This window comes from Chaetodon auriga, chromosome 22, assembly GCF_051107435.1.
Source record: "Chaetodon auriga isolate fChaAug3 chromosome 22, fChaAug3.hap1, whole genome shotgun sequence".
NCBI lineage: Eukaryota > Metazoa > Chordata > Actinopteri > Chaetodontiformes > Chaetodontidae > Chaetodon > Chaetodon auriga.
The window spans coordinates 19,278,180-19,303,727 of NC_135095.1; the positions used below are offsets into that span (position 1 = coordinate 19,278,180).

General features: G+C 45.8%; 1 protein-coding gene across 8 annotated transcripts in view; it reads right to left on the minus strand.

The window, feature by feature from the left end:
- Window positions 1-588: 588 nt before the first annotated feature.
- The window catches only part of flncb (filamin C, gamma b (actin binding protein 280)), a 41,326-nt gene continuing 16,366 nt past the window's right edge, over window positions 589-25,548 (minus strand). For 2 of the 8 annotated variants that reach the window (XM_076721636.1, XM_076721638.1), the window contains 41 exons: window positions 24,413-24,550; window positions 24,160-24,286; window positions 23,507-23,643; window positions 23,123-23,316; window positions 22,927-23,040; window positions 22,562-22,705; window positions 22,016-22,139; window positions 21,728-21,888; window positions 21,553-21,643; window positions 21,104-21,273; window positions 20,901-21,018; window positions 20,345-20,607; window positions 19,477-20,074; window positions 18,496-18,669; window positions 16,755-16,917; window positions 16,439-16,599; window positions 16,131-16,298; window positions 15,813-15,936; window positions 15,573-15,729; window positions 14,684-14,800; window positions 12,261-12,450; window positions 12,143-12,166; window positions 11,571-11,818; window positions 10,896-10,988; window positions 10,007-10,106; window positions 9,518-9,658; window positions 9,221-9,349; window positions 8,865-9,038; window positions 8,092-8,253; window positions 7,619-7,822; window positions 7,076-7,228; window positions 6,864-6,986; window positions 6,483-6,740; window positions 5,081-5,350; window positions 4,673-4,810; window positions 4,213-4,328; window positions 3,475-3,604; window positions 2,865-3,041; window positions 2,543-2,761; window positions 2,102-2,308; window positions 589-1,997 (listed from right to left, as the gene is read on the minus strand). In XM_076721636.1, the coding sequence (XP_076577751.1) occupies window positions 1,810-1,997; window positions 2,102-2,308; window positions 2,543-2,761; window positions 2,865-3,041; window positions 3,475-3,604; window positions 4,213-4,328; window positions 4,673-4,810; window positions 5,081-5,350; window positions 6,483-6,740; window positions 6,864-6,986; window positions 7,076-7,228; window positions 7,619-7,822; window positions 8,092-8,253; window positions 8,865-9,038; window positions 9,221-9,349; window positions 9,518-9,658; window positions 10,007-10,106; window positions 10,896-10,988; window positions 11,571-11,818; window positions 12,143-12,166; window positions 12,261-12,450; window positions 14,684-14,800; window positions 15,573-15,729; window positions 15,813-15,936; window positions 16,131-16,298; window positions 16,439-16,599; window positions 16,755-16,917; window positions 18,496-18,669; window positions 19,477-20,074; window positions 20,345-20,607; window positions 20,901-21,018; window positions 21,104-21,273; window positions 21,553-21,643; window positions 21,728-21,888; window positions 22,016-22,139; window positions 22,562-22,705; window positions 22,927-23,040; window positions 23,123-23,316; window positions 23,507-23,643; window positions 24,160-24,286; window positions 24,413-24,550 (6,887 nt within the window). In that variant the 3' untranslated portion in view covers window positions 589-1,809. The remainder of the gene's footprint in view (window positions 1,998-2,101; window positions 2,309-2,542; window positions 2,762-2,864; window positions 3,042-3,474; window positions 3,605-4,212; window positions 4,329-4,672; window positions 4,811-5,080; window positions 5,351-6,482; window positions 6,741-6,863; window positions 6,987-7,075; window positions 7,229-7,618; window positions 7,823-8,091; window positions 8,254-8,864; window positions 9,039-9,220; window positions 9,350-9,517; window positions 9,659-10,006; window positions 10,107-10,895; window positions 10,989-11,570; window positions 11,819-12,142; window positions 12,167-12,260; window positions 12,451-14,683; window positions 14,801-15,572; window positions 15,730-15,812; window positions 15,937-16,130; window positions 16,299-16,438; window positions 16,600-16,754; window positions 16,918-18,495; window positions 18,670-19,476; window positions 20,075-20,344; window positions 20,608-20,900; window positions 21,019-21,103; window positions 21,274-21,552; window positions 21,644-21,727; window positions 21,889-22,015; window positions 22,140-22,561; window positions 22,706-22,926; window positions 23,041-23,122; window positions 23,317-23,506; window positions 23,644-24,159; window positions 24,287-24,412; window positions 24,551-25,548) is intronic. The other 6 variants (XM_076721640.1, XM_076721637.1, XM_076721639.1 and 3 more) reach the window with 4 other exon arrangements.

Consider the following 25,548-nt stretch of genomic DNA (forward strand, 5'->3'; position numbering starts at 1 on the left):
CCTCTGAGATCTGCCTCATCCTGACTTCACCTCAGGGATGAGAGCAAAAAATTACTAGAAAACCAGAAAAATGACAAAGGAAGACCAAAAATATGAGACACAAAGTCAAAACATTGACTGATTAAGAAAAGATTTTTACATCAAAGGTAGAAAAATGTGCCGACCAGGAAAGCAGAAATCAGCATTTAAACACTGAACATTTCTGCTCAGACGTGACCTGAAACTGGATCACCTGGTGAATATTAAAGACATAACTGACAATAACAAATCCATCGTTCATCGCTGATCTGCAAACAGGCAGGCAGGTGATCGATAAACGTCCTGATCCTCCTCATTTCTGCTCCCCAGAAGACGACTCCATGACTGTTCCTGCGGCGCCACCCTCAGGACAAACTGGGCCTCACTGCTCCCTGCAGGCTGCTGGTGGAGGCGTCTCTGGTGTGGACGGTTGGTCGGTTCTTCTCAGACCACAGGAACCCAGGAACCATCACCGAGTGGACCAGCAGCAGGTCACGGGCCGGTCGTTGAGAATCACTGCTCTGGGGTTTCGTTAAAATCAAACAATCATCGGACGACCAGCAGCCGCTCTTTGTGGCAAGTTAGCGAATAAACTTTTATTATGCCTGCACAATCTTGCCAGAATGAAGGTTAACATATCAAACAGTTAAATTCATGTCATTCATTCATCTTTGATACATATAAAATCACTATAAAATGTCACTCTGTAATATCGTGTCATTGCAACATCGCTGTGTTTCACTGCACTTCTTCCTGTGGTAAAAAAATCATCATTCAGGACAGAACTCCAACCTCATCACCTGCTCTCTCAACAATAAGACCATTTTCTGTCAAAGAAAATCAAACGAGGGAAAAAGGAGAATAAATAAAACGTTTTTTCTTGAAATAAGTCACAGCACAGCTTGTCCTGATGCTCCATCATCACCTCAGCTTTGTGGGAAAACACCATCACAACACACACGTTTGACCAGTTACAGACGTCACGTGAAACCAGTTGCTTCTATTCCAGGTTGAACAAACCGAAACCAGTTTTCACAAAACCCTGAAACATCTCGAAGAGTCTTTGGTTTTGGTTTGGTTTTGTCCAAATGATTGAATTCATCACAATCATCATCATCATCATCGTGAAGGGAAGATTGTCTTCACTTCGGCTCTGATGTCTCACATTATATTCACTTTGGTTGGACAAGATTTTGACTTAGAAAGGTTAGATTTCAGTTAGATATCATGCAAATGAGATCCACATTAGATATTCTATTTTGTGCACAAGTCAAGTCTTGTTTGCATTAGGCAGCTAATGTGCTAACATGCTAATATCTTCTGGTGCGGTGAGCTCTGTCAAGGCTGTTTGTAATTGGTCAACAGCTCAAATTCACAAAGTTTTAAGCTGACTTAAAAATGCTGGTGTGACGCGACTCTGACAGGACGTCATTCAGAAACAGCCTCCGTGGATTGTTTTCATGTTCAACATGTTAGCGCTTCACATTTCAAACTGTCTCTTTTCAAAGTGATTCCTGCACCATCAGTCAGACAAACACGGTGTCTCGTCTGTAACTGAAGCTTTGCTGTAATTTTCAGAAATGGCGACAAAATGCAACGGCTGGTGACGCAGGCGGCGAGTGTCTCCAAGAGACACAAAGAAGAGAATGAAGTGAATGAAAAATTTGGCACAGAGCGTGAAAACTGTCCACTTCAACAGGAAGTGAAGAGTCTTTGTGCCTTCAGTGCATCAGGACGGGGAGGATGAGGAGCTGCAGCGGAGAGATGGACATAGAGATGAAGAGTTCAGTTTTAAGGAACGGTGACGTGGAAGGGACTCCCGGGGACGTTCTCGTCCCCCCATTTGACGATGAGGATGTAGCTGCCTTGTTCTTTGACAGTGTACGTGACGTTGTACATCCTGTTGCCCATGTGTTTGACGTACACCTCCTCGCAGGGCGTCTTCGGCCCGTGAACACCCACCATCAACATGTTGGTGCCTGCAGAGTCAAGAACAAAGACATCAGTCAAACGATGATCCATTTTTATGTTGCAGGTCGAGAACGAATCGTTCCTGTCTGTGACCTGAAGCGTTCTTCCTCACCTGCTTTGCTGCAGTCGACCGTGAACGTGTTCTTCTGACCTACGAAGGCCTTCGACAGGCCGGCGCCTCTGGAGATGACTTTACTGGCGTCTGAGGAGAATTTGGGTAAGGACGCAAAGGCCCCTCCCATCGCTGAAGACTTGCTGACAGTTTCCACGAGAACAGACGATGTCTCATGCAGACTGTGTCCACCGGACAGACGAGGTCCTGCACAGAGAGCCAAAGGAATATCAGCGAACCTGCTTGACATGCACTGTATCTCTGAAAGTACATGGACATCCCCTCCAATGACTGGGTTCAGATCAGGATTTTCATTAGCCTAAATGAGCTAGCACATTTTCCATTGTTCTGGTCATCTGGTTGTCATGACACCAGAGCATAACATCCAGGGGTAGTGCCATCTCCGACCACAATAATAGGCTGTGTGGTCCACTGACCCACCTGAGACTTTGGCCTTGAAGGGGCTGCCTACGATGTGCTGGGGTCCTCCATACTTGATGGAGATCAGGTAGTTTCCAGGAGCCATAGGTGTGTAGGACACCTTGTAGCCCTCGGGACACTCCTGACAGTCCATCTTCACCTTTGACGGTCCGTCAATGGTCACAGACAAAGCTCCTGAGCCGGCATTACACGTGTTCACAATAAACTCTGACGCCACACCTGGAGGAGGACACGGACACAACGAACACCCAGGAAAACCAAATTAATTCTTTTATTGACTTTGAAATTAAGCCATTTTTAGGGACTGTATTTTTATGTATACCAGTGGTTCCTCCCTCCAGTCCTGGTCCAAAGGCAGACACCATGCCAGGATCTCCAACCTGTCCTGGTTCTCCCACTCGGATCTTGAAGGGACTGCCGGGAACATGGCTTCCATTGAAACGAACATCTATAGAATGAACTCCATTTTCCCTCGGGATGAATCTGATCGCATGTTGGTCTGTAGAAACATGTGGATAAAAAACTCATAATGGGTTCTGACGGTTTATGATTCTGATTTTCTATTGTCATATTCTTCTGAAGCACTGTAATGTTAATGTGTAGTGCTGAAACTGTTTTGCAGTAGGTATAATTACTCTCTCCAATACTTTTGCTCTCTGTTTTGTCCTGATTTAGTCGAAGGAAGTTCCAGGTCATCTGCAGATAGTCAAGCTTTTAGGTTTCACACCAGTAAATAAGGCTTTGATCATTAGAATCAACAGCTGTGTAGAGTTGGGTGTCATCAGCATAGCGATGCACATTAACAATGATGACATAGAAACACAGTGGACCCAGACTTGAACCTTGACTTTAACTGAGACAGGGAAATACTTTTTACTGCAGTTGGTATCACTGCTGTGTTTTTGCATCACGGGATAAAACGAGCGTCTCACCGTCCAGCTCAGTGATGTGACACTCCTCTATGGCTCCTGAAGGTGTGTGGATCTTAGCATCGATCAGGCCTCTGGCTCCGTTCAGCTGTACAGCAAAGGAAGCCTCCTGCCCAACTTTCAGACCCATTTCCTGACAAAGAACAGATGAAGAAAGAGGCATGTTCAATAAAACTCAAAAAACTGTGATTGAGTGTAAAAACCAAAAGATGAATCCAATGATTTTATTGGGAGTATAAAATAGGAATCTGATCAATGATTTACCAAAGCTTATCGCACTTTATCCAATTGCTATTTTTGATTGTTTTGTCTGGAAACAGGAACACAAATATTGCAAATACAATAAATAAATAAGATAAAATAATAATAAAATAAATAATAATGATAAGAGCATTTCTGACAATCTGTTTGGAAACTACAGGCTCAGCTGAAAATGTTGAGTGAGGTGATGAGAACTGAAGCTCCAGTCTTATCCACAAAGGTCAGAGGCCAAATATATTGAGCTATAGTTAAAAGAAGAACATAGCAGAGATACATTTCTACACATACGAGCACAGAAATACACTCTGTCAGTATAGAGCATCCAGTCAGACACTAATAATAAGTGTGTTCATAGCAAATCAGAATGTCACCTGTAATGCAGCAGATGGCACATCACAGGATTCATATATCAGTGACCTCGGATGGCTCCGCAGAACCTGTTTTATGGACCTCAGTGAAGGTTTTGAGGACGTGTCTCACCTGCAGGCTGGTGATGGTGAGGCGGCGAGCGTCATCAGACAGAGTGGCGATGGGCACGATGAACGGAGAGTCTGGGATGTGCTCATCATTGAACTTAATGGAAACCTCATAGTCACCTAGAGAGAAGGAATATTATGAGAATATTATGGTTTAATATCATTATTCTGTCACGCTCACAGTCTCCTGTTCCTCTGTAGCTCAGGATCAGCAGCTACATACAGCTGAGTGTCATCGGCATGATGATGAACATCAGTTCTGTGGTGGCAGTACTTTAAAATGATGAGCGCGGGACCAAAAGTTAAGTCTTGTGGTACTCCACCTAAAATGTTCTCTCTACGTGGGACACTTCCGTCTGTGGAAGTCCAACTTGTGACTATTTTTACATAAACCTGTGCACTCAGGCCACTTAATGTGTCGATTAGGGATCAAATCTGATCTAGAGTCTGTGTTAGCATCTCACCAGGCTCCTGAACCACATAGGCGACTCCACAGGATCCATCCTTTCTGTCTTCAAAGGTGATCTCAGCCTTGCTTGGTCCCTCCACAGCGATGGATAGACCTCCAGCACCGGCCTCTCTGGTCCAGATACTGAACTCAGCTGAAAACCAAAAAACATCTCACATTTATCAGCATCAGTTCTGCCAACATGTGGCGGACGAGTAGCACCAACATGTAAAATGCTGCCTTTGATTTGAACAAATGTAACAAAAAAGGAAGAAGGAAAGAGGATACTGACAAAGAAGAGGAGGAAGGAGTAAGAAGGGAAAGGAAAAGGGGAGAGGAGGGAATGGAGGACAGAGAAGAAGAAGAGGGGGGAATACAGGAAGAAAAGGAGAGAGGAAGAGGGGGAAATCTTTTTCCAGCCCACCTGGGATCCCTGCCACTCCTCGGTCCAGGCCGGTTCCTCCCGCTCGGACCTTGTGGGCTCCTCCTTCTCCCAGGGGCCCCACAGTGAACTGGAAGGGGCTCCCGGGGACGTGCTGGCCCCGATATTTGACATTAACAGTGTGAGCTCCCATCTCCTGAGGGATGAAGCGGACGCTGTAGGTGCTGTCCTCTCCCTTAATGATCTCTGCGTCCTCTGTCTTTCCTCCAGGACTCGTCACCTGAGCGGTCATCTCCTGGTTACCTGCCTCACCTGAGAGGGAGGAGGAGGATGGAGGGAAAGACTCGGATCAGATGATTTGTCCTGCTGGGTTCTGCTGACGGTTAGAGTTAACAGTCTGTGAGTGTTTTCAGAACCTCAGTCGTTAGTGATCAGCTGAGTTTGGTAGAACATGCTTCTCGACTCGAGTTGATGCTACAGAGACCCAAAACATGTTTACCACTATCTCACCATAAAAAAGGTCTTTGTAAGCTCTTTCCAGACTTTTAGCCTTCACGTATGAAAATAAATACTAAAAATTAATAATGAAAAAGTAAATGCACACAAAAATCTGACTGATATATGAGGAGGACAAGAAACACTTTCACAATGTGAACATACACAAGCTAAAATAAACTGCAGTGTAACACCTTGTCCAAAGAGGTACCCTCACCCCGAAACCTAAACCCCTTAACCCAAAATAGTTCCACTAAAAAAACAGCTGAGTTGAAACTAAATACTGTTTTTTTTTTAATGAAAATTTGGCACTGAGATGGAAAATGCATCATCACAAAGCTGAAAACACCCTGTTTTCTGAGCTCGTCAGATGTTTGGAGATACGAGGTTCTCACAGGACGCCGTGCTGCAAACATGTGATGATCTTCTAGAATCTGAAGCATTGATGAAGATTAAAGAACCAACAGGATATAAAGGAGTTCAATGAGCTCCAGCTGAAACATCTACAGCAGGAACATGAATGAACACATGAATGCAGCAGGAACGTGAATGAACACATGAATGCAGCAGGAACGTGAATGAACACATGAATGCAGCAGGAACGTGAATGAACACATGAATGCAGCAGGAACGTGAATGAACACATGAATGCAGCAGGAACATGAATCCACAGACAGCAGAGAGAAACACACTGACAGGGACTCTGTACTGGCAGTGGAGTACTTTCACAGTGTGGTATTAGTACTTTTACTGCAGTAAACATTCAAACATGTTTTGAGAGCACAGGAACCTTCGGCGCATCAAAACCACGACGTCAACATGCAGACTCGGTTAGAAGTAACAGACACTGCACTCTGCGCACAGTTCCTCAGCAGTCACACACATGCACACACACTGAAAACCTGCCTCAGTATCAACACACAGAGAACACACACTCGTCCACACACACCGTCCTGCAGCGGCGGCCGCCCGCCCGCCGGCATGCCATTGAATCCGCTCAGACTCTCTCGTCCCAGGAAGTCTCCGAACACGTCTCTGAAGGGCTCTCCTCCCACCTGCGTGCTCTCCTCCACGCGGACCTCCCTCTTCGTCTCCCCCGCTCGAGTCTTGCTGATCTCCGTCCGCTCGGTCCGGGTGTAGGTGTGACTGCTGCGCGTGAAGGTGCGAGTCAGGCGCTCCTGAGCCGAAACCATGTGAAACCAGTTCCCTGAAAGCAGCGCGGAGGAGCAGGGAGGAAGGAGGAAAAGGAGGGACAAAGAGAAGGAGGTGAAGAGGAGGAAGCAGAGAGGCAGAGGAAGCGGGTGGAGGAGATGGTGATGTCACAGCTCACCTGGTATCTTGAGGTTGAGGTCACAGGTGCTGCCCACAGTGGCGATGGAGGGAGCCTGACGCTTCCTGGTGATGCTCTCCTTCATCCTGCCCTCTCCGAACACCTTCACTGTGAACGGACTTCCTGTTCAGACGGAAACATCGCGACGTTAACGAAGCATGAATGCAGAACCTGTGAGAGAGTAAATCCTCCATCAGCCTGACGGTTTGCACCTGGGACGTGTTGGTCAGCGAACTTGATGTTGATGATGTAGTTTCCAGGTTCAGTTGGACAGTAGGTGACTTTACACGTCCCGTCCTCCACGTCCTCACAGTTAATGTCCACTTTACTGGGACCCTCGATGGACAGACCCAGACCTCCATATCCTGAGAGCAGAGAGGAAGATGAGGAGGAGCTGAGGTTCAAATCAAGATCAATAGGAAATACAAATATCTTGTGGAAAAATCATCCAACCAGAAGACATTTTATTAACTGAAAAATGACACCAATTAGTGTTTTATTCTGACTTATTGTCACAAATACTCAAATTGTCACAAATACTCAAACTTTTCCCAAACTGAGGCTAAACGTTCTCGTCAGTTCACGATTGATTTGCCAGCTGCTGTTTCTAAGGTAAAAACTGCGGAAGCAAGCTCAGTTTTTCAGTCAGAATAGGCGAAAAGTCCTTAAAATACCATTTGAACATCTCCATCTGCTGAGGAAGACCATGTGAACAAGCGCTGAACTTCCTGTTTAAATGAAGGTGTTAATCTTACCTGCGTTCCTCGTGTCGACAATGAACTCGGCCACCTCGAAGGTCTGACCCTCCACCAGCCCCTGACCGTAAACCTTCACCTTACTGGCATCTCCGATCTCCGACTGACCCACCATGATCTTAAATGGACTGTTGGTCACGTGTTTGCCATTCTTCTTCACGCTCACCACGTGTTCGCCCACTTCCTTTGGAGTGAACGAGATCCCTGAGGGCAGGAGGAACCATTTCAGACCTGGAAATCTGTTCTTTCATTTGACTGTTTGACGGTTTCTGTTGGACTGATGCTGGAAGGTTTTACTTGTCTACTCGGTGTCTTTATGTTATACAGTATCTACCTACGTCCTACAAATAAAATGTTTCATAAGAAGAATTTACATTCCATACCAGAATATTATTAACACAAAGAAAGAGTCTGATGTGTTTCCTTAATGAAAACTTGAACCTGGATGGAAACTTTGAGCAGTAAAGACTGACCGATGTGTCTGTTGGGCAGCCTCTTTAGCAGACACGGCTCCTCGTTTCCAGACGGCGCCCTGATGCTCGCGGTCAGGCTGCTCAGGTCCGTCTCCGTGATCTTTAAGGAAACATCTGTTGCTGTGCCGACATTAAGCTGAGACGTCCTCATGGAGTCGTCACCTGGAGGTCGATCGAATCACATCAAAACAAGTAAGAACCAGCTCAACTGGATCTGTTTTGGTCTAGAGAGACATTACAGACAATTCTTTCATAGTTTTAGATAAAACACTGAGGAAATAATTTAATGAAATTACAAAACGCAAACCTATGAAAAGTTTGGATAGAGAGAACTAAAACAAGCTGAAAACCTCATTTAGGTAGTGGAGCTCAATCACAACCAGAGTAAAATTCAAGGTCAAATTTTCTCAACACTGATGAGACGTTTTCACCGTTTAGGCAGAAAACTTTCATATCAACAAATAAATTACAGCTAATAGCACCTGAAACACGTTCAGCTAAATAAATAACTGTGTGACTTTAGCTGAAGGAACATGGCGGACCTCCAGTCTTTGATGTCTGCTACAGCCAAATGAAAAGGAAGGAAGGAAGATAGCAGAAGACAGAAGAGGAATCGTCTACATGTGTGGGTACCGTAATCCATCAGTTTGGTGTCAGCACCAGTACTGACCTAACTGAACAGAGCGGGAATTGATTGGCCTGATCAATCCCCATCGTATCAGTTTTTTTTCAGGTTCTTTCTGACCTTCCATACACACACAGAGTTTTAGTACCGGTGATCTTGGCAGTGAAGGGGCTGCCGGGGATGTGTTTGTCATCAAACTTGACGATGATGTTGTAATCTCCAGGTGCGGTGGGCAGGTAGGACACAGTACAAGTCCCATCTTTGTTGTCTTTACAGCTGATCTCTGCTTTAGAGGGACCTTCAACAGCCAGGGAGAGGCCACCTGCAGAGACAGACACACTAATAAAGGCCGGTCCCTGATAAAGAGGAGGTTAAAACTATGGGCAGGGGTCACGTTACCTGTGCTACATCTCACACAGGAAATTTACTACAATGTCCACAGCGCGACTTCAGTCAGCACACGTTAAAAATCACTGACAGTTTAACATGTTATTGTATTGATACCTTCTCCAGCATCTTTAGTAACGATAGTGAAGGTGGCCGGTCTGTTCACCGTGCCGTGACTCAGACCAGGACCGTACGCTGTCACATGACCACTGTTAATGGCATCAACATAGAACTGGAGTGGACTTCCTGGAACAGAGAAAACACAACAGGACCATTAAGACCAGGACAGACTGATAAAGTGCAGCCAGAGCTCGTCTGTTTGTTTCCAAAGGCCTCTGACCGAATCGATCACTGTTGCTTCAGCCTGAAAAAAAAAGGCATATGAAGTAAATGGAGCGCATGCTGGGGTGTCACCTGGGATGTGGTTTCCATCATACTTGATGTCCATCTCGTGCAGGCCTCGCTCTGTCGGGGAGTATTTGACAGTGACGGTGCCGTCCTTGTTGTCGGTGATATGAGGACAGGCGGTTCGACCGGACGGCATTCGTACTTCACCTGGGATACAAAATACAAAAACAATAGTCGTTAACCTATCATGGAATGTCATCCCATAAATAAGAGATCTGAACAGCGTCGTTTATTTTGTCTCACATCCAGAAAGCACCAACTGTGGATTAATCCACGGCTGTAAATAAACTGAGGGTTTTAGGACAGAGGCTGTCCAATGCTGCACAGACTGAGCTAAATAAATAAAACTCACTTGACTGCAATCCTCATAAATCAATATTTACACCACATATCAGCCAATATAAATAGGAGGGCGAATACAGCTTCACTCTTTTCTCAGAGAACTGAAATCTTACCTGTTCCTCTCAAAGACAAACCTGTGGACAGAACTCTCACCTGTGATCTCTCCTTTCTGCACAGTGAAGGGAATGACCAGACTGAAGGGGCGGAGCATCGGCTCCATCCCGTCCACGGGGCTGATGGGATCATCGGTGGCCTAAACCAGAGCCAGAGGGGAGGACTGTTAGTGGCACCATGCTGGGAACTCTGGGATCTTGTCCAGAGAGAGGAGGAGGAGGAGGAGGAGGAAGCACAGCAGGATGGTAGAGAGGCCGAGAGAGCATCAGGGACTGGGTGCACCGAGATTTAGACTGGACCTAAACCAGTTAGACAAGACGTCCTTTCTATCTGTCTGAGCTCAGCTGCTATATAAACACCTTTAATACTGTACGCTAATAAAATAAAACCAATCCAATAAAAATAATCCAAAAAAAATCCAAAATAAATCTACAATAAAATGTTTTGTGCACAGCTTTGAGCTGTCAAGCCGTGCTGCAGCTTCTCTGCTGAGATGAACTTCAACTGATCTGGAATCTGGAACAGAATCCAGTCTGCGTGAAACCAGCCCCCCTTCCCCCCAGCAGGGAACAGATGATCATGCAGATGAATCATGCAGCACCATGCTGAGCCAACACAAAATCTATGAGCGAATGTGGGCTGTTATTGACCGTGTGGGTCAGGAAGAGCTGCAGGGATCCAACAGAGGCGGCAAAGAGGACAGTTTGACTGACAGAAGGTCTGAGAGCAGCTTCTGCAGGTGAACAGCAGTAAGAATACTGTGTCCCCAGCAGACAGTAAGAATACTGTGTCCCCAGCAGACAGTAAGAATACTGTGTCCCCAGCAGAAAGTAAGAATACTGTGTCCCCAGCAGACAGTAAGAATACTGTGTCCCCAGCAGACAGTAAGAATACTGTGTCCCCAGCAGACAGTAAGAATACTGTGTACCCAGTGAGGGGAGAAGCCCACATAGGGAGTGAAGGCCTGCTGTGACTGAAGCTTATCACACGGTTCCTCTATTACTGGGATGGAATCACTCGCCTGACAGGAAACAACAGAGAACCTTTAGGAAACACACACACACACACACACACACACACACACACACACACAGAGCCTCCGTGCACAGACAGTTTTTCAGGTGTAACAGGAGGGACATCGTGATGCGTTTAAGGACACATTTACACTGCAGGTCTTCTGTCGTATCGTCATGCTAACATTTAGCACGTTAGCATTGTAGTAAAAATTATGATCCTTTCAATTTCTTTACATTTACCCTCCATCATCCCAACCTCCACACTGTCACTTCATACTTTAATTAACCAATCAAATCGTCTGGTTCTGTAAGCGAGCCTCGACTGGAGAGTCGTTTCATATGAGTGCACTTTGAACTGCAGACTGCTTGTTAAGACTCACACCTGGCAAACGTGAAGGTAGCACGATGTTAAAAACACACAACACGCGACACAGCATCCGTATAAAAACTCTTCACGTTGTTGAATGTTTGTGGTCATTTTTGCTCATTTTCACCATGTTGACTGGTGACCTTTGAGTGTTTTCTAGTCAACCACTGAAAACACCGACAGGTCGAGCCGAAGCTCTCAGGTCTGCAGGGTCACTCACCACCACGTGGAAGGGGCTGTTGGGAATGTTCTCCCCTCCAAACCGGATGGTGATGACGTACTTCCCCGGCTCCGGAGCCGTGTAGTAAATATCAAAGGTTCCATCAGCGTTCTCCACCACGTCCACGTCCAGCTCCGCGCCGTCAGGAGTCGACACCTTACAGGTGACTTTACCTTTCCCAGCAGCCTTTGCGTCCACGGTGATGACTGTCTCCTCTCCGATCTGGATGGTCGGGCCGATGCCTGATCCTGACAAGATGGAGGGCCGATCAGGAGTCAGTGGGCTGTGCTTCTTTTTTAACTGACAAACAGATCTAAACTGATCTGATCACAGTTGCAAATCTCGCTTTTCCACCACATGATGAACCTGGAGATTCTCAGAAACTGAACTTTACAAACTTTGTTTTTGAGGGTCTTCTTGTGTCCTGCTGTTTCAGACCAATGTCACTGTGACGGGTGTGGCAATGTGACTTGAAATAAACAAAATGACCCACTCGAAGGAAAAACGCTCCATCGCCTTATTAAATTTCAAAAACACCGCTCATGTGATCATGGAGGCTAAAGTTTACTCACCCAGTCCGTGTCCTCCGATTGACACTGTGGGAAAACAATAAGTGGATCAGTGATGTTGTGACTCATTCAGGTGATGAAGTCTGATTGGTTTACGGAGCAGTGATGGGCGGAGTCTGACCTGTGACCAAACACTTGCTGGCGTCTCCGGTGGGCAGCGCGTGGATGCGGTACGGCGAGTACGGGATCTCGTCTCCTCCATATTTGATGGTGATGGTGTAACGTCCCGTCATGTCCGGTACATAGGACACCGTGTACGTCCCATCTCGGTTGTCTCGGATGTTCGCCTTCTTGGGTTTTCCCTCTGGGTCCTGGAGACACATGGACAGGAAGTCAGTGGTGTGTCAATACGTTTCAGGTTCTCTACTGAGTAAAAGTACTGGCCATCAGTGGTCTCCTGCAGTACCATGTGCCATTGGCAGTAACAGCTACTATCCACTGAACTGTGACTTTCGGTTGAATGATCTGATTCCAGATCAGTCTTTGTATCAGTGCCTTTCGTCTGCTGTGGTCACGCACAGTTCTGTTTTTTTTCTTTTTTTTCCTGTTTTTGGACAACATTTTCAAAGCAACAAGGTTTAAGCAGTGCTGCTTAACATGTGGAATAAAACCAAATTTAAGGTCCCAGCATCAATTGAGACGACGTTCTGGACCCACCACTTGCAGCTGGTGCCCTTTGTGATGTCTCCACCCCTTAGAGTCCATGACTGTGGATAAACATGGCTTCCATCCAGGAGGCAGGACTGTGAATGTGCAGGACACCAGACTGAAGCTCTGTCCAACCTCCGGTCAGACTAACGACCCTGGATGGCTCCTGATGGTTTGAGACCAGTGGTGTTCACAGTACTCACATGTACTGTTTACTGTTCGACATCACACAGGAGCTAACTCTACTCAATGCAGCGGGGGGGTGCATGGATGGATGGATGGAGGCAGGTTTACGAAGCACTCCGGTTAGTGGAGAACTGAACACCACATGTGTCTGTTAGATCATTAGACAAACTGAAAGGTCAGCTCACAGGTAGACCACAGAGGGAGGAGGGGGGCGGGGGCAGTAACTACAGACGACTTAGAAATAGCACTAAATGAAAAGTACCTCAAAACTACATGTACTAAGTTACTGGCTGGGATTGAAGCGGCAATGCTGCCGAGGCCATGCACCATAAACATTCAGCTACCAGCGTGTTTAAAGCCTGGAAAAAGCAGGTTTTATTGATTCTTTATTGATTTCTTTATTGCTGTCTGTCTCTTCGGTGGCGGTTTGCAGATCTCTGGTTTTCTTGTGTGCTGTGGAGAGGCGTGGGGCTTCGTTTCCTGTGCTTCCTTTTTTGGCAGAGGCTGGGCGAGGTTCTCCAGGTGGAGGGTTGGGAGCTGACTCCTACTCAGCTGGGACTCATCACAATCAGCACAGTACAAAGACTGTGGACTGCTGAAGACTCGTCACCAGATTGTCTCTGCTGCTCAGTGGTGCGCTCTTTGAACCGCTCTCCACCTCAGAACCTCGTGCCTCACTAACTCACCAACTGTTTCCTCATTACACATTCAACAAATTCCTGTTTTTCCTTTACTCCCTGTCTGCATGTCGAGTCCAATTCCTACCTGAAACACATCTTCACCACATAAAACGTTAAGAAAATAATGGAAGAAAAAGATATATTTGCAGATATATCAATCATTGTCAGTTTAAATTCTGTTTGAGCAGATCCAGCCCTGTTCAGTCACTGCCTGCAGTTAATCTCACAGGTCTGTTAAAGTTTGGTTTAAAAGTAATATTTGTTCATTTTTCATGTAATACTGAAAACAATATTCTTCTTAATGTATGCTGAATCATTCATTTGCTGCAGATAAAACTCACATGTTCATCTGATCAGCTGTGCACTGACAGAAAGACTCTCCAGACAGGAACTAATTAAGAGGACGAGTGCTGAACACACGGTCCTCTGTTTGCCCCTGATTAGCTCCAAATGACAGCACTCTTTACAGGAAACTGCTCTCCATTTAGTGGCTGCTCTGGAGCTTTCAGTCACATCACATCACCTTCATTATCCATCTGAAAGAAGTGCATTTCTGGATCACATCACATGAGGAGTCCACCGGCTGACGAGGAGCAAGTACTTCGATCAAAAGCTCCAGAGCAGCTGCTGCTTCGACACTGTGGTGAAGCTGTTGTCGAGAGGCAATGCTGATGTTTTAATTAGTCCTAATTAACATGCAATATGGTCGAAAGCTCCATATCAGCGACTAAATGGACTGTTTTAACTTGTTTTTTCAAAATCTATTTTATTTATCTGCACAGAAATCATACAGACTTCACAGAAGAAGCACTGAACTAAAGCTGTAAATAGGACAAAGCTCACTGGTCTCCACTGAGCCTCTTAAACTAATAGAAAGTAGAAGCAGAAGGTTTATTGCTATCACATATACAGAAATGCATCTACACATGTGTTTCTGTCTCTTTGCACTGTCTGTTTAAAGTGAAGGAGGAGGGGGGAAGGGAAGGGGGATGAGGGGTGAGGGGGTGACAGAGGAGAGTCCAGGCCTTACGCTGTCTCTCTTATGAATACTGAAGGGGATGGTTTTCTTTACTATATGTGTCTCCCACACCCTCCTGCCCCAGTCCTCCACAAACACAGAGGCCTCGCGCCTGCACCCATCCGGACCCTGCAGCACCAGCAACAAGCCCCCCACGGTGGACCAGGACGCCACATGGAGGGGTTGAATCAGGGGTTAAAAGAGAAAGATTATTAGAAGGGTCCAGGTCCAATATCCACCTGTCACATTCAGTCCTGACCTGATGAACCTGAAGCCTGTACGACTGCAAACTGTTTCCTGTTTTGAATGCAGGACCCGACCACACCAGAGAAAGACCAGCAGCAGGTTGTGCCTTCAAAGACTTCCTCCTTTTTCCACAGAAAAACTTTCAGTGCAGTTGTCAGTTGTCCAGTTTGGTGGAAAATTGGCTGACACTGCTCGTCGTTCGGTTTCCTCAGAAGTTCCACTGATTGAGTCAAATCCTTTGAAGTTCAGTGTATTTCTTCAGACATTTCAGTGCTCTGGTGTGACCAGGCCTTCAGCCTTAGCCGACTACGCTGATGCTGGGTTTTTAAAACAACAGTAAATCACCCACACACTGTTGTTCACAATGTCTTGGTGTTGTTTTTTTTTTGTTTTTTCATATGTCTGTGATTAAATCATTACATTAAAGAAAATAAAGTAGATTCTCTGGCTTTAGTAATCTCACACTGCCTCCCTATAAGAGGTACTATTTAAGGTCCTGGTTGCAGATTTGTTTTCAGAACAGAAATTAATCAAGACATTCATCCTGCGCATTGAGGCCAGGTCCTGAGCTGGTTTTGCACCCTTGTAGGTGTGACCCTACTCTCTCTCAGCCATGATGACTTGGTCTCAGTGTGGACAGGAATCTGTTACTCACCAGTATCTGAACAGTGAGCAGTCCCTCTCCGGCGTCTCTGGCATCGATGGTGAACTCAACCGGCAGACTGGCTGGCACTCCGGATGCATTCAGACCTGGACCGCTGGCCCGAACTTTACTGGCATCATGAGCCGGTAATGTTTTGATCTTAAAAGGACTGAGAGGAGACGGTTTGAGAGATAAAACCTAAACCAGTAAGAGATCGTTCCCTCTTTATGTTCGAATCCCTTCAGTACTGACCTGCGAGGGACTTCCTGGTCGGCGTACTTCACGCACACTGTGTACGGGCCATCGTTGACAGGAGTGTAGTTGACTGTGTGAGTACCATCGCCGTTGTCGGTGATGCTGATTGGCTCGGCCACACCTGAAGAGCAACCAGAGTTTCAAAATAAAATGTTTGAGTCCCAACAGCATCTCATATCATGATGTGTTTTTAGCCAGGTTAGCAGCTTCACAAAAAATGCTAACGTGCATCCGGACTCATGTTTGTAAGAAGCAAAACTTTCAGGTGAACCACTGACGGACTAGGTTTGGATCAGGTTGTGTATGGGGTCTTACCAGTGGGCCCATACAGCTGGACCTCTAAGGGTGCCACACCAGCCTTGCTGCTATCTACTGTGAAGGTCTGAGGCACGTGGGCCCGGACTCCACTTCCAAGGCCGGGACCAGAACACCTCACTTTACTGGGATCCACCAGCTCTCGCACTGGAACCCGGAATGGACTCCCTGCAACACATACAGAGGCCAGAAGGGAGTAATTTCTTTACCTGAAATACACCAGAATCTATAAAATGTAAACCACATCAAAACCGAGTCCTAGAAACCTGGATTTTAACATGGTGGATGAAACGGTTTAGATGTATCACCTGGGATAGGAAGACCCCCAAAGGTGATGTTGACGTCGTACTCTCCAGGAGTGAAGGGTATGTACTCCACACTGCAACTGCCATCTTTGTTGTCCTTACAAGACATCTTGGCCTCAGATGGACCCTCAATGGCCAGGCCAAGACCTCCGGTGCCAGCACCTCTGAGGAAGAGGGCAGAGGGCAAATGAGCAGGATGTTTGGGTTTGGGACTCAATTAAGGTCAAATCAGTCATTTCTCCATCAAAACATTTAGATTTGACTGATTGGTCTAAAGAGGATTCAAGCATGTTACATGAAGAAACACAGTAAAATTCACCTGGTCTCAACAGTGAAGCGGTTTGGTTTGTTAACAAGACCTTCCTCCAGGCCTGGACCGTAGGCTCGAACTCGACTGGGATCACAACCTTCAGTCACCGACACCCTGAAGGGACTCTTAGGCACCGAGACCTCATCAAACAACACCTCAATCAGATGCAAACCTGCAGACAGAACATCAAGGTATTTTAACATGTAACTTTTAGCATGTTAGCTGACATAACCATAACCTGACAGTTTCTAGAGTCACCAAGTCATGTGTCAACTGTTGACTGAAGCACAAGAAATCAAGGTATGGTAGCTGGGATGTGCCAGCCCTGGGAAATATTGTGATATTATTCTTCTCTGCAGAGTTGATGTGTGTCGATGCTGGGAAACATGATAGCGTCTTTCAAAACGACCAAAGGGGATCACGCACGTTGAGATCGACGTGGATTTTCTTTCCTCACATTTTGCCAGGCAGTGCGGGGTTTTGAACCTTTATCTACAAACCTGGAAGTGCATGTATGTTTCAGAGTGACAGAGAATCAGCTTTTATGAAATCTCAGTGTGACCGAAGCCTCCACAGGGGAGAGTATTTCTGTCCCACAATGCAATGGGCTCCAACATGTCACACATTACTATCAGTGGAAAACCATCTGCTGCGAGCAGACAGACTCCAGCTATTAATACCAGCAGCTCATCCCTCCCACCTCTCACTCTGTTTTTCCTCTTTCACTGAGCAGTGAAGGCCTGATATTCATTCATGTTAGCTTCTGTACATGTTTCTATCTTTGTACTGTTTATCTTCACTTTTCCAGAGTCACTGTTGGAGGACTGTTTGCTCAATACTACATCTCTGTATATTACTACAAACAGGTGTACAGCATGACTGCAGAGACATGTGATGATTAAAAATACTATACTATAAATACTATAAATACACTGCTGCATGATTACTACTAAATGTGGGTTTAATTACTTTGACCAATGACCTTTGGCCGACACGACGTGTCTATTTATTTGGTTTTCAGGCGCTTCCATAAGGACCAAGAAGACTCAGCAGGGCTTTAAGCTACACATTAGCATGTTAGCTAATAAATTTAGCCTGCAAGCCACATTTAGTACGTTTAACAGTTACCATGCATGTTAACAATTAGCATGTCCTGATATCTAATGCATGCAAGCATATTAGTGCATTATCATAATTATATCAATTATATCATAATAAGCCCCTTTTCACTCCAGTGTTGACCTAGTTTACTCAGCTAAGCTTTGAAGCTAACATGCTAAACTTAGCCTATTAGTGCCCTGCTGTTAGCTTGGTTACTTGTGTAAATTAAGTACATCTAATAGTTGTCATGTTGTCATTGTGTGATTTAAATGAGGATTAGAAATAAAACATGTTTGTTTTGGATTTTGATGGTGGGGTTACATCAGGATACTGCCTAAACACCATTAAAAGGACCCATGAGATTACCACATTAAGAGTGTTAAACATGATGAAATCATTCTGCAGGAACGACTTTAATTGTTGCTTGGCTCTTTCTCTTTACTGAGGGAAAACAGAAGCTTTATGAAAGCCACAAGGCACTTCATTTCAACATTATGATGTGCTGCTGTGGAAAAACACCCATTAAACCGGCAGCAAACCCTCCTCCTGCTGCACTCTGCTGATGAACTCATCCAGTCTGCTGACTGAAGCTCAAACACAGGTTCTGCTTCCAGGGACACACATTAACACGAGGAATAAAAAGTCTCACCGTCCTCATAGGGTGTGTACTCCACTCTGTAGGTCCCATCGCCTTTGTCAGTGATGTAGGCATCTGTGTTGGTGCCCGATGGATTGGAGATACAGGCCTTGATATGGCTGCCACCACTCTTGAAGTGAGCCCGAGCGTCCACTGTGAAATGGGTGGTCACTTCCCTCAGGACGCCTGTAGAAACACGAGTGAAAATACAGAGAATGAAGTTTTGTAAGGATAAAACACAGTGACGTCTACTACTCAAATCAAACCAGAATGTGACTCTCTGACATCAGTTTTACCGTCTAAAAATGACTGTGTCTAACAAGTCATGTGATTTCTGAAAAAACACTGCAGGTGTCAGTTTTGCTCATTTATTTTTAGATGAATCATGATTTTGCTAATTTCACACTGAAAGGTTCTTATTCAGCATTCTAAACATGTAAACACATTTAAGAAGCTTGGTTTATTTTATTAGATGAGGAACAACAGATTTTTTGAAAGATAAAACTCTGAGATCAGCTCTTACTATATGCTGATGACTCCTGATGAATCCTGACAGTCACCAACAGGATTCATTCAGCCTGATATTCCACTATCCTCCACAACAATCAAGCTGTTCAGTTTATTTTTTACACAGAACAAACATTGCATCAAATACAAGCAGGTGTTTTTATGTAGTCTGGGACCCTAACCCTGGGGGGGTCGTTTCAGGACGAACCACTTCTTGTTGCTTCATGAATCCGGGAGGATTGGAGCATTTATGATCTCATTTCTTGTTTTCTGTTTGTGATTTTACTTGTATAAGTATTTGAGAGATCACTCACCCTCAGTGGTTTAATTAACTTGTAACTCCGTCTTCATGTTATTTTTATAAATTAATTATTTTGCTTAAAAACTGATCACAGAAGGAAGCTCAACGCATCATTTACATCTAAAATCAAGTTGGTCCAAAACAGAAAATAGCACATGAAGAGAAAAGTGCAGCAAATATTTCACCTCTGGGTTCCACTCCTGGGCCATAGACCTTCACCCCGCTGGTGTCGACCGCCGGGTCCACCTGTAGCCGGGCAGGGAACTTCGGTACTGCGTGTCCTCCATATTTGATGGTGATGGTGTACATGCCGTGGAACTGTGGGATGTAAGTGATGGAGTAGGTCCCATCGCTGTTGTTCTGGACGTGAACTTCAGCTTTGGCTCCGGAGTCAGAGATGATCTCGAGGGTGAGCTCGGCCTCTCCTGCTTTAGAGCAGTCCACCGTGAAGGATCCATCCTCATTGACTTTGCCGCGCTCCAGGCCAGGGCCACTGGCTGTCACTTTGCTGGGGTCAAAGACCGACTGGACCACGGCCTTGAAGGGGGACCCGGGAATGTGCTGGTCTGCGAACAGGATGTTGATGGCGTACTCCCCTGGCTCGGTGGGCAGGTAAGACACGGAGCAGGATCCGTCACCGTTGTCCTGGCATTCGATCTTGGCCTCACAGGGTCCCTCAACTGTCAGGCCCAGCCCACCAGTACCAGCTCCCTTTGTGTCAATAGCAAAGGGGGCCGGTTTACCCACAACACCACCCTGAAGACCTGGGCCATAGGCTCGAACCTGGAAGGTAGACAACCAAGATCTTTTATACTCAGACCAAGAGATGATTACACCCACTAGGGAAAGTTAACTTTGGCAAGAAAGGTTTCCTAAGGCCACATAAGGATTGCAAGGACCAATAAAGATTTACTGGGACCAGGTAAGTTTACTCAGACCAAGAAAGGTTTACTGGGATCAGGAAAGGTTTACTCAGACCTAAGACTCAGACGAAAGTTAAATGTCTGAAACTTTAACAAAAGCTTTAAGGAAAATATCTTTACAGTAACTCACTTTTGAAGGGTCGGGGGGCATGACGCCCTCCACAGTGAATGGACTTCCTGGTACAGGGTTTCCATCGTAGCTGATGTCCACTCTGTACGGTCCTTCCTCAGGGGGAATGTACTTCACTGTGTGCACCTCATTGACTGCACCTGACTCCAGCTTGCAGGGGATTGGTCGACGTGACGGTGAGGTGATCTTGACGTCCAGTTTGCCCTGACCTCCAGCTCCCTGAGTACTGACCGTGAACTCCTCGTCCTTCCCAACGTCCACCTCTTTGATTCGCACACAAACACAGAAACAAAAGCAGGATGTTTAGGACTTATTGCATTTTTTAGTGGCAATAAATTTTGTAACATTGCCTTTAGTTTATCAACACAGACATAATTTTATATTTTGCATATTACATATTACAGTATATTTGTATTTTTGTTGTATCGCTACTGGGAACCACTGATGTTTCCAGACCAGACTGCAAAGTTCAAGCAATGCTTCATGTTGAAATACGTGAAACTTTACGTGAAAGTACTGTTAAAATAGAGCTCAGTTAAAACTGAGATGTACTCACTGTTGTTCAAACCTTGAACTTTGACCTTGTTGAGGTCCAGCGGGGGGGCCACAGTGATGTTAAATGGACTTTTAGGGATGGGGTCTCCTCCGTGACACACAGTGATGGACATGTTCCCCTGATGGAGACACAAAGTAGTTACTATCAGCCATCAATCAGCTCACACATGATGAATCCACCAAATGAAAGCGTCGACCTCTGACCTGCTGCACCGCCGTGTAGCGGACGGTGTACGAGTAGTCATGGTTGTCGATGATCTCGAAGTCTCTGACTGCTTCGCCTTTAGCTGCTGCGGTGAAATGAACCTCCGGCTGGGCTTTACCAGCTCCCTTTGTGTAAATGGTGAAGTGAGTCGGTTTTCCCACTTCAACGCCTGCAGAAAGTTCAGTAGAAATAAAACATATATGACACAAATCTAACCAATCTGAAGGTTTCTGACACAGAGCATCACTGTTCAGACAGGAAGTGAGGAGGATTTTCACAGGAAACTCATCTGCTGACTTCAATACAAAACAGGAAAACCTCAAGAGAGCCGAGTCATTTGTGCTCTTTGTGTGACTTCACCTGAAGGGCTCACAGTGACTCATTCCGAACATTCATACCAGCACCTCCACCTGTTTACCACGTCCTCATGTATGTGATCACTCATCACCTGTCTTGTTGAGTCCAGGTCCTTCGGCTCGTACTTTAGCTGCATCGTGGGAAGGATCCACCTTTATTCTGAAGGGACTGATGGGAATTTCCTGTTTCAACATTAAAGATGAGAGGTTTGTTTAACGCCTGGTTTTAACAGGAAACAGATCCAGTTTACCTGTCTGCGCTCTCACCTGATCCGCGAACAGCACCATGATGGTGTACTGACCGGCACCTGGGGGCGTGTACTTCACCGTGAACGTGTCGTTGTCGTTCTTGATGATGTCAAAGTCGATGTCGGCCTCTGCGGGACCAACCACACCTGGAGCACACTTGATCCCTATGCTGACATCACCTGCAGGTGATAATAAACCTGTTTCATGCCATCCTTCAGCAGCATCCACAAGAAACAAGAAGAAAAAACAACCAATGTAACATCAAACACAACAGGATAGAAGACGTTGATCTGAACCGTGTCCCACCCTGTCCGGCCTCGCTGCAGTCCACAGTGAAGTACGTTGGCTCGTTGGCCTTCAGTCCCGCCTTCTCCACACCTGGACCGTAGACCTTCACATTCTCTGGATGGCTGCCTTCTCCGATCGTCACCTGTGTAAACAAAGAGCAAACAACCGCATCAACCAATGGGACTGCAGATGTTGGACGTAAAGAAGTGCAGTTACTGTACCAAAGTCATTTTTTGTGTACTGTTACTTTCATTTTACTTTTAAGTATTTTTTAAGTCAAGTATTGAACTTCACTGTGTGCTGCACTTTGTGAACTGAACAAAACAAGACACAGAAGAATGACGTCATTATGAGGTCTGATGAAGGTTAGCATCACTGGACCTGCTGCCGTGTCCACAGCTCTTCGTATTCAGCGTTAATGTCAGATGTTTGTTTAATCATCTGAGTTTTGTCTCTGACTTTACCCCAAACAGCTGCTTTTATACAGCAACCTGCTTTCCAGTTAACCTCATTCAGAGTTCGGACTCTGCATCATGTGACGAGCTTCTCTGTGCGGTGGTTTACCCTAAAGGGGCTGTTGGGAACGTTGACCTCCCCCCAGGTGATGATGATGGTGTGTTTGATGGGTTTGGTGGGAATGTAAACACAGAAGAAGGTGCTGTCTCCATTATCTGTGATCTGTATGTCGATGGGGAAACCTTCTGCATCCTGGAAGCAAGAACACAGATTTCACTTATCTCCAACCGAACTATGATGCATTGCTGCAGATTGAAGCAGCCAACAGTATATAAAGTAGTTCAACGAGCTCAAGCTGAAATATCTACAGCAGTAAAATGAATGAACACATGAATGCAGCAGGGAAATGAATCCACAAACAGCAGTTAGGATTGTAAAACATTATATCTGAACATTATTTGATAAACTGTCACCTGAGCGTAGAGCTTCAGCTCTCCTCGGCCGGCTCCGTGGGTGTCAATGGTGAAGTCGGCCGGTTTGTTGACGATGCAGCCCAGCGGCTCCAGACCTGGACCGTAACATTTCACCTGAGGAGGACAGAATCTTCAACACATGTTTAACACCTAAATATGTGAAATCGCTTTAAAACCAGACCGCTCCTGGACTCACGTTTTCTGGGAAGACATCATTGGCAGCAGGCAGGATGTGAGCCATGAAGGGACTGTCCTTGATGTCCTCGTCATCACAGATGACGTGCACAGCGTAGTCGCCCGGTTCAGTCGGCCAGTATCGAACGTCACATGACCCGTCACCTTTGTCGTCACACTCGATCTTGGCCTGAGACGGACCCTCGATGGAGAAACCTGCAGACAATCAGTGAAACAAACTTCAGCACACACTCGATAACTTCATGCTGTTTAACTCTCGTAGTGACTGAGACACTTTATTTCTTTCTCTGGACAAAGAGTCTCAGGGCACCAGGTAACATCTTTAATCCCCGCCCCCGGCCACCTGTCACTCATTCGGAGCGGCAGGTGAGTTGTTGTGACGTACCGAGTGTTCCCACCTCCGTGCCGATGGCCTCCACAACAAAGTCTGCACTCTTCCCCACCATACCGGTCTCCAGACCTGGACCCCAAGCCCTCACCTTCTGAGGCCCCGCCTCCTCGCTCACCTGAACCTCAAATGGACTGAAAGCACACACATGCACACAATCATACGATTAGAACTGATGATGATGACATCACACTTGGATATAAAGAAGTAATCAATAGATTAACTGATAATGACAATAATCGTTAATCGCAGCTCTGCAGGGATCATTGGGTACAGTCACCATGTCTTATATACGTTTAACTCTTTAGCCTTGTATGCTTTATATCTTCATCGGTCGACACACATCGGGGCCTGTGGAGCCCTCAGGGTTCTGTAGTTAATATCTTGATCACCATAACGCTCCAATATGTTAATGTGTTCTGACAAAAGTCTTTACACGCATCAAAACACATCAAAAACGAGTAAAAGTCAGCTTCATACAGACAGATGAACATGTGGTGTTACTGCTCTCTGTGTAAACCCACTGGAGGACCTCAGGGTTCCGTCCTGGGTTCCCTCTGCAGCTCCATGAAAACACTGAGATTAAACTATTTGCATTCACTCCCTCAGTGATATTACCCGCACAGGAGATGAATGGGTGAATGTCTCACCTGCGTGGGATGCTGTGTCCTCCCCAGGTGATGATTACCAGGTATTTTCCCGTCATGATGGGGTAATAATTACACTCATAAATCCCATTTTCCATCTCGAGAACCTTCACCGGCTCCTCCAGGCCCTCTGGATTCAAACAGAAATATCAGCCACGGTCAGTGCTGCTCGTGACCGGCTGTAAAGCTGCATGTAAAAATGAAAAATGAAGGAAAGCTGAGAGCTGAAATGTGTTTTGGCATCACGTCGTCTTACTTGGTCCCCTCACGGTGACTTTGAGCTCTCCGCTGCCGGCGCCTTTGCTGTAAACTTTAAAATCTGCCACCTCTTTCACCCTCAGGCCTTTCGGCTGCAGACCTCTTCCCGACGCCCTGCAAGCGTTCGGGTTACAGGCTGTGAGGACCAATCAGAAGACGCTGGTTAGACTGGGAGATGACACGAAACTGACGATGCAACTGGCACAAACATTCACACCAACACACACTCCTGCTGTTCTAATCCTGCTGACTCGTCCTCACGTCCAATCAGAGGTTCTAATTAATAATTTGTGGTACATGTTCAGAATCTATATATTCAAATTAAGTACTGCACACAAACACTAATTGTGTTTTAAATGATTAATTTAGGAGCACAAACAAGTGAAACATTAAACAAATTTAACATTTCAACTGCTTGATCATGAAGAATAACGAGACAAAATGCTGCTAATATACATTCTGTGAGTGTGAAGACGAGCACGATTAAACTAACCCTCAAAGTAAAAGTGAGGATTTAACCTCATCAGGGAAAACTAAACACACGCACACACGCACACACACACACACACACACACACACACACACACACGGCTGCAGGTTTATCTCTGTTAGTCAGCTGATCAGCGCTGAGAGAAGCGGTTTGAGGCTGAAAGGAAGAAGCAGAACCAGGATCATCAGTGTGACGAGCTGCAGCTGCACGACTTCAACCAGAGAAGAAGAAAACTTGACGACAAAATGTTCAAAGGAGAATTATTCACAGGCAGAACACACGAAGCTGAGAATCACTGTGAAATCAGAAGAGTGGAGGAGGAAGACAAGGTTATTAATGCTGGTTACGAGGAACAGGAAGTGAAGCAGGAAACAGTGATGAGGATGATAATGATGAAGGTCCATGTGTTTAAAAACATGATTCGCTACACACACACACACACACACACACACACACACACACACACACACACACACACACACACACAGCCTTCTCTGATTGAAACAGACGTCAGTGACCAATCAGTGGTCAGATATCTGGATGACTAGTTTTAAAAACTCAGAACGAAAAACTGGGACACTGCAGCTAACTTGGATGTCTGTAGTTTTTTCAGAAGTGGGCAAAAGGAAAGAACTGCAGGAGAA